This window comes from Zea mays, chromosome 1 (genome assembly GCF_902167145.1).
Source record: "Zea mays cultivar B73 chromosome 1, Zm-B73-REFERENCE-NAM-5.0, whole genome shotgun sequence".
Lineage (NCBI taxonomy): Eukaryota > Viridiplantae > Streptophyta > Magnoliopsida > Poales > Poaceae > Zea > Zea mays.
In genome coordinates, this window is record NC_050096.1 from 97,697,078 (window position 1) to 97,705,400 (window position 8,323).

The 8,323-nt window shown below is 47.8% G+C and overlaps 1 protein-coding gene across 1 annotated transcript; it reads right to left on the minus strand.

Moving 5' to 3' along the window:
• Window positions 1-3,341: 3,341 nt before the first annotated feature.
• Window positions 3,342-4,728, minus strand: LOC100381745 (uncharacterized). Its single transcript, NM_001174550.1, has one exon. It carries the CDS (start codon window positions 4,480-4,482, stop codon window positions 3,586-3,588), a length of 897 nt encoding a protein of 298 aa, NP_001168021.1. The 5' UTR covers window positions 4,483-4,728; the 3' UTR covers window positions 3,342-3,585.
• Window positions 4,729-8,323: the final 3,595 nt, after the last annotated feature.

Sequence of the window (8,323 nt, forward strand, 5' to 3'; positions counted from 1 at the left end):
CGTCTAAGATCCATTATCCTCAAAGGAATAATGCTTCGCGGACGAAGGACAGTATCATTTAACATTCTATGTTGCCTTGTTCTTAATTCATAGCATTTGAGAACAAGTCTCCAACAGTTCAAAGAAAGTAGCATCACGTGATTCCATAATAGTATCAACATACACATCAGAAACTTCAGATTTAACTACTAAAAATCTATATGCTATGCTACACGAAGCATATCCAAGAAAGACACAATCCACTGTCCTTGGACCAAGCTTACGCTTTTTATTAATTGGTACATTGACTTTCGCCATGCACCCCCAAGTGCGCAAGTATGAAAGTGATGGTTTTCTCCCAACCCACTTCTCATAAGAGGTTTTCTCTTCTTTGCCCATAGGAATTCTATTCAGAACATGACATGAAGTCAGGACTGCCTCCCCCCACCATGCCTTAGATAAACCACAAGTGTCTAACATGGCATTCACTAGGTCAGTCAACGTACGGTTTTTCCTTTTAGCAATCCCGTTTGACTCGGGTGAATAGGGAGGAGTCCTCTCATGAATAATGCCATGTTCTGCACAGAAATCATCAAAGACTTTGGGAAAGAACTCGCCACCACGATCTGATCTAAGACGTTTGATCTTTCTCTCTAGTTGGTTTTCAACTTCAGCCTTATAGATTTTAAAGTAGTCTAAAGCCTCATCTTTAGTTTTTAGCAAGTATACATAGCAAAATCTAGACGCATCATCAATCAATGTCATGAAGTATCTCTTACCACCCTTTGTCAACACACCATTCATCTCACAAAGATCAGAATGTATGAGTTCTAGCGGTGCCAGGTGTCTCTCCTCAGCAGCCTTATGAGGCTTTCGAGGTTGCTTCGACTGCACACAACTATGGCACTTAGAACCTTTGACTATGGTGATATTCGGAATTAAACTCATGGTTGCAAGCCGAGACATAGAGCCAAAATTAATATGACACAAACGAGAATGCCAAATACTCGCAAGATCATCAACATTAGCGCAAATATGGTTCACAGACTTATTATTAAAATCTAACAGAGAAAAGCGGAACAAGCCTCCGCAATCATAACCTTTACCAATAAATTGTCCAGACTTGGACACAACTAATTTATTGGACTCCAAAACTACCTTGAACCCATCTCTACATAGAAGGGTTCCGCTAACGAGATTCTTGTGTATAGAAGGGACATGATGCACGTTCTTCAGCTGCACGATCTTTCCCGAAGTAAACTTCAGATCCACCGTGCCAGTGCCATGAACAGAAGCATGTGACCCATTCCCCATTAGCACGGAAGAATCTCGGGCGCCCTGATAAGAAGAGAACAAGTTAATGTCAGAACACACATGAACATTAGCACCAGTATCAAGCCACCAGCTAGGTGATTGAAATACTGAGAAGATAAAAGGTAAATTACCATACCCTTTGTCTTCCTCGTTGCTAGCGACCACTGTGTTGACATTGCCCTTTTTGCCACGGCGATCCGCTCGATCAGGACAATCCTTGGCAAAATGACCCGCCTCGCCACATGCGAAACATGTCAATTCAACCTTGTTCTTCTTCTTCTTGAAGTTGGTAGTTTTGTTGGGCTTGTTAGATTTTGGCTTTCCTTTGCCCTTGTTGTGGTTCCTCTGAACCATGTTGGCGCTGGAGTGGCCCTCGCCTCCTTTAGATCCCGTGTCCTTAGCCCGAGCTTTCTCCTCAACATCCAGAGACGCTATCAGATTTTCAACTGATATCTCTTGTCTCTTATGTTTCAGAGATGTGGCGAAGTTCCTCCATGTAGAAGGCAACTTTGCAATAATGCACCCAGCCACAAATCGGTCAGGAAGGACTATCTTAAGGTGGTCGAGCTCCTTGGCTATACACTGTATTTCATGAGCTTGCTCTACAATAGAGCGATTATCAACCATCTTATAATCATGAAAGCTCTCCATGATATACAGGTCACTTCCAGCATCTGATGCACCATACTTAGTAGTAAGTGCATCCCACAACTCTTTCCCGTCTGTGTACTGAATATTCGCATCAACCAGACGGTCAACAAGGGCGCTAAGAACGGCTCCCGTAAAGATAGTATTGGCATGGTCGTACTCTTTCTCCTGTTCAGGAGTCAGTGGACCCTCAGGTCTGCCTTTACTAACATGGAAGACATTCATAGCAGTAAGCCAGAGCGTGACCTTGACTTGCCATCTCTTAAAGTGCATACCATTGAACTTTTCTGGCTTGAGCGCATCGGCAAAAGCAGCCATAGAAAAACTAGGAAATTGTCTACAATAAGGTTTTTGGATTGTTGAATAATTAGACAAATTCCAAATTAAATTCCGAATATAAATCATGACCAAATCAGATGAACTGAAATAAAAAGCCAAACAGATGCACCTCTGCGGTCGGGACGAAGGGAACTAAAAGGCGGCTCAGCTATGAAGAGAGGCGAAAGCGAAATTGGGATGATTTGGAGCGATCAGTTGAGATTTTATAGCGATCGCCCGCGCCCTTTGCCCCGCCCCGGCCAGGCGAGCGCGCGCGCGGCTCTCCACACTCTCTCCTCTCATCCATGACTTGGTGAGTGAGTGTGGCTTCCATATTTAAGCTAGCTCTACTCCATTAGAACTAGCAATATGGTGTTATTGGTTCCACCAATTTCCTAGCCATCCACTTGTATGGGTTTTTGAGATTTTTCTAGGATTTATTAGAATTTCTTAACTGGGCTAAAGCCATAAATCCTAACAATTACTACCTACAGTACGTGATTGTGGCTGCGGCAGCCGGCAGGTTTCCTGAAACCAACCGTCCGTCTGCATTGTCAGTTTGTCACTTGTCAGCGGGCATGGAGCACGGCGAGCGCAGTCCGCGGGCCTTGTCGCCACACGGCAGCGTTTTTTTTAATAATGGTCGGGCGACCCATGAGGACATGACGTGACGCAGTTCGTTAATATCCCTCGTCGCGTTCGCGTCCAATGCTATGCTACTGCTGCTCCTATCCTACACGCATACTACATATAGCATCCGACAGAACGAACGAATTCACATGCTGCTACAGGCTACAGCTACGGTTGTTACAGTAGCCGGCAGTGCTCCAAATCCAGCTACCTTGGCATTGAAGGAGGAGCAGAAGCTACGGTTGTTAACGGAACAGGAAGGATCCAAAGTCCAACGGGAGGAGCCCAGCTGATAACTACCACCTGCCTACGGGCTGCGGGAGTGAGTGAATGATGAGCGCGACCAAAAACGCCGCCGGCGCACACACAGATCGACCGGAACAAAATTCAAGTCGCGGGGTCAGAGGCCAGCTAGCGGAGCTCCCCAGATCGCCGTCATTGACACCTTCGCTAATCCAATGTCTTCGTCTAATGTGCTGCTGCTGCTGCTGCAGCTGCCAAACTTGGCTGCCTTCACCATCGAATTTTACTTGCAAATTTGTTTCCGCTCTCGTGGCGGCTAGCTAGGCGCTAAGCGCTACTACTACTACTGTACTAGTAACGAACACCGTCATAGCATCTTCGAAATTACACAAAATAAAGAGATCTTTGGCCCCGGCACGCCGGCGACGACGAGGACCGGTCGGCGAGGCCGCGTCATCGGAGCCGACCCATATCAGCGAGCTTCCGGGAGGCGTTGCGCCCGAACGACGCGAGCCGCCGGTGGCTGTCTCCCAGCGCGGAGGGGTCCGGCGGCTGGCACCGGCGCCGGCCGCCGGCGGAGCTGGGCCGGACGAGCGGGCTCAGGCACACGGCCAGCCCCGAGACTCCGTCCCCGCTGGCGCCCGAGCCCGCGCCGTGCCGCCGCCGGTGCTGCTGTCTGGCGGGCGACGGCGAGGGGAACCACCAGCTGCCGCCGCCGGGGGACTCAGGCTCCTCGTCCTGCGGCGCCGGGAAGGACTCAGGCTCCTCGCCCGGCCTCCGCTTGCGGCGGGTGATCGCCGAGAGCCACGAGGTGGACCGCCGGGGAGGCTCCTTCCTGTTCCTGCCGGCCTCTTCCCGTTCCCGCCCGTGCCGCCGCCGCAGCCTGCCGCCGAAGATCGCTGACAGAAAGGACCGCCGCGGCGCGGCCTGCTTCCTCCTGCTGCCGCCGCCGGTGTCCTCCCCGTCCCCGGGCTCGTCGCCGCGGAACGCGGGCCCGACCTGCGGCGTGCGGAAGAAGAGGAGGCTCGGCTGGTGCTGGTACGCGGACGACGACGACGACGAGGAGGAGGTCGCGTAGTAGGCGCAGGCGTCGGAGCGCCGGCGCTGCACGTACGGCGACACGGAGCGTGGGAACGTCCCGGTTCTTGCCTCGTCGTGGCCGTGCTGGCGGTGGCGCCGCGCGGGCAGGTGTAGGGGCGGGGGCGAGCTGCTGCTGCTCCCGTAGCCCCCGTCGCTGCTGGCCTCGGCGGCGGCCTGGGCGCGCTCGGCGGCCAGCGCGAGGAGGCGGTCGCGGAGGCAGGCCGCGCAGACGCCCACGGCGTTGGCGTAAGGGTGGAGCTTGCACCTCATCTCCCTGCGCTCATCAGGTCGGCCAGCCGCAGGCCCGCAGCAGCAGAGTGTCGAGAGGAAGGAAGGAGCAGAGGCAGATCGCGAGACTGCAGGAGACAGACAGCAGCAGACCGGTTGGTTGGTTGGTTGGGTTTGGATTTTGGCGTGGCCTTTGTATTGTACCAGCGGCGTTGTACCGCAGGGCGGCTCGGGTTTTCCCTGTGCTGTGCGCTGTGGCCTGTACGCGGTCCCCCTGGACTGGAGTGGTTGGGCTGGGCGGGCGATGACGCCGTAATGGCTGGGATTTTATTTCGGGGGAGAGAAGGACGACACGGGATGGGGTGCGTGTGCCCGAGGCTCGGAAGTCGGAAGTCGGAACGAAACGGAGTGATTCATCTAATAATATTAATTATGCACCGTAATTATTAACATTTTTATTATATAAATTTGATTAAAGTTAAGAACGTTTGGCTCGTCAAAAAAACAAACAAACAAAAACGACACTAATTTTAGAACCAAAGGAGTACATAAAAATCAAATAAAGTGACAATAAGCTCACCAAGGAGTTAGTATAAATATATACACCCGATCGTAGCATCTAGGTTCGTAACTGTGTTTCAATGATTAATGACGATGTAAGATTATTGTAACTATTGCGTATTTTGTAGAGACAAATTGAGTTAGCTATATCTATGCTCCTACTGATTGAGATCAATTATCAAGTTTTAAAGGAAGATCGAGGAGGTTAAGAAACACTTAGTTCATGTGTCAAAAAGTTGCTAGATTGCTAGATGTATAGATTAACAATATGATCTTTATTTTTTTTGTTTCGCCGTACTATTAATGAGGCATAGATGGGTAACTTTTCTTAGATAAGTCTAGTGTAAAAGTGGTGATGCACATTTCTAAAAACTAGTGTTGAGTAACCCTATAAGAGCCTATAAGAAGTTTAACAATAAAGTAAACTCAATGTGTCATGTGTGCGACAGACATGTGCACCGAATGCGTGATTGCCTTGTTTAGAACGACCGCTTATACATGGCCTGACCAAGTAGAGCAAATGATGTCATGCTGCTTGAAACATATAACCAAGGTGAGTTTTCGCAACAATCATAGAGAAACCAAGTTCAAGCTAGCGCATATATGCTGGTGCGCTCTTCACCATTAGCCCAAGTGTCGCACGAAGCACAATGACGATGACTTAAGTGATAGGAGCAAAAGATTTTGTCTAAACTTAGATGATGATTATAGCTCCACGTCACAGAAAAAGTGTGGACGCACTGCCCCATTGGTCGCGATAGGGCAAGAGCACACCAGAAGGAAAAGGACCCGAGAACTAGTAGCGAGTCTCCGTCTACATAGAAATAAATATTAAAGAAGCTCTAGAGGATTCTTGAAACTAAATTATTTAAGCAATTTAATAACTTGCTAGATCGTTCCATGGTCAACATGGATGAAGACACGAAAAGGGGGTCTATAGATTGGCCTTAAAAATTGATAAAACAACTTAAATTAGACAAGAGACGGCGGAAAAGACCAAATAAGAATATGAAAAAGAGTATAATAGTTTATTATTTATATTTATGAACTAGGCATTTTTTTAGTTTTTAAGTTATGTAATTTTAATTGTAACTTTAGAATTTTATTTGCTTAATCATGTAACCAGATATATTTTATTTGAATAAAACAATGTATTATATACTAATTAAAAGATTTTAAAAGAAAAGCTTTCATATTAACTAAAAGTATCTAAAAGAAAAGCTGAAAAGCGTACGTGATGATAAGACGACGGTAGAATGAGTAAAGTTTTATAACAAATAAAGACTGGGCTTGTTCGTTTTGCTCTTAATCTATGTGGATTGGATGGGATTGAGTGAGTTTAATTCTCAAACAAGTAAAAAAAATTCAAATACTATTCAATCCATATGGGATAAGAATAATCGAACAATGTGTAAAATAGATAGCAAGATCGTTATCTAATGTGATACGAGATGATTGTAGATATAAACATTTTATGCTAAAATCTGCCATAAACAAAAAAAACTCGGTCGGGGAGGGAATAATCGCCCTCCCGGTATTCTTGGGCCGACACTCAAGCCGCACACGACACCACATGTGTAAGAATGAAGAAAAGCAGGCCCCGACCGACCCTGGCCCTATCACTAACAGGCCGTCACTATTCACTTTGCAATGGCCTAACCGGATGGTGACACGCAGGGCGTAACATAGAAGCGGACGGTGTCGGGGTTTCGTATCGACGACGCACTATGAGGCGTACCACACAATGTTTTTGGGAGGACAACGACGTCGATAACAGCTCGATGGTTAGTGTGGAGCACGACAGAACACAAGTTATACAGGTTTGAGCCGTCGCGAGGCGTAACACCCTACGTCTTGTAGGGTTTTGGAGATTGTATTGCTCTGAGTATGAGGATTTACAGGTGATTGCGAGAGGTGAGAGATTAAGGTCACTCTTTGATCTAGCATGGTTTATCCTTTTTGTAGGAGTACCCTCTCTGCCTTATATAAACATTGGAGGAGATATCACTGTACAGATCAGAGTACTTATGCGAGTATCCACTGTTTACTCCAATTGCGCCAATATTAAGTTGGCCTCTTCGATCACGCCCATCTGCATGCGCGGGTTGCCCTCCCTGAATCGGCACGCGGAAACTTAAGTCGGCTTCAGTTACCCCACCGCGTGTAGGTCGATGGGTGGATGGGGCTCAAGTCAAACGTCAAAGAAATGGTACACAAAAACGCCGGCACACGTCATTAAAACGGTGCAGGTACAGTACAGTGGTACAGAATTGTTCGCTGGACAGCGCACATATGCAGTCTCTGTTTGATTATTATTGCTCTGCCATCTTCGAGTTCTTTCCTATGGTATATCCGTCGGAGTATGCATACTACTCCATGAGTGAATACTGAATAGTAGTAGTAGTAATAGTGCTGCCAAGTGCCAAGTGTTCGACAGAGATAGACCGACATGCGCGACAGGGCGAAGCTTCCATATGCATACAGGAACAGCGCTTGGCCAGGCTTGACGGTAGACAACAGAAGCAGCAGCTGCTGACGGGGAGGAGCAGTTGAATAGTGTTTCCCAAGGAGGAGGGGCAGGTGGGGTGACCACTGACCAGGGCGGGGAGACGCGACAGAGCGCCCGCCCCTACCCCCGCGCACAAGACATGCGATTGCGAACAACGACGCCCTCCCGTCCGTCCGCCGACGAGGCATCATGGAGCGCGTGGGCGCTGCCCGTGCCTGACATGTGGCGAGCAGCAGCGCCACGGGATGACATGTGCAAGTGCAACCAACTCTGGTTTAAGCCTTGGGGTGGTGCTCAGCGGCACAAAAATTATAGTAAGCTGCAAGAGGAAGGCCTGCACGAGGAGATTAGTCGACCACTCACTAGATAGATGCCTAGACGTGCCTTAATCGACCAACCGCCATATCCATTCACTAGGAGTATTTTTATGTCTACATTTAAATCGGTGATGATGATTCTAGACATATATATTAAGTATTGCATGAACATGCTAATTTGCTAAAACGATTTTATTTTGGAGGCGGATGTAATATATTTTATTCCTAACGCCTTTTATATCTTGGCCTCTATATATTAAATACCTAGACATATTTTACTTTAGATTTTTATATGTACGTATTTGTCACCTTTAGATGTCTTATACATATCGCACTGCTATTACGGATTCGCAGTGATGCCCGGTTTAGATTTTGGAAATGTAGTACTGTACAAAATGTTGACAGCTCACAGCCGGCACAGCCAATGACCATATCCATGGCGACGAATGTGCTATAAGATGCAATTTGGGTGAGGTTTTCAGCAATGAGGACGACA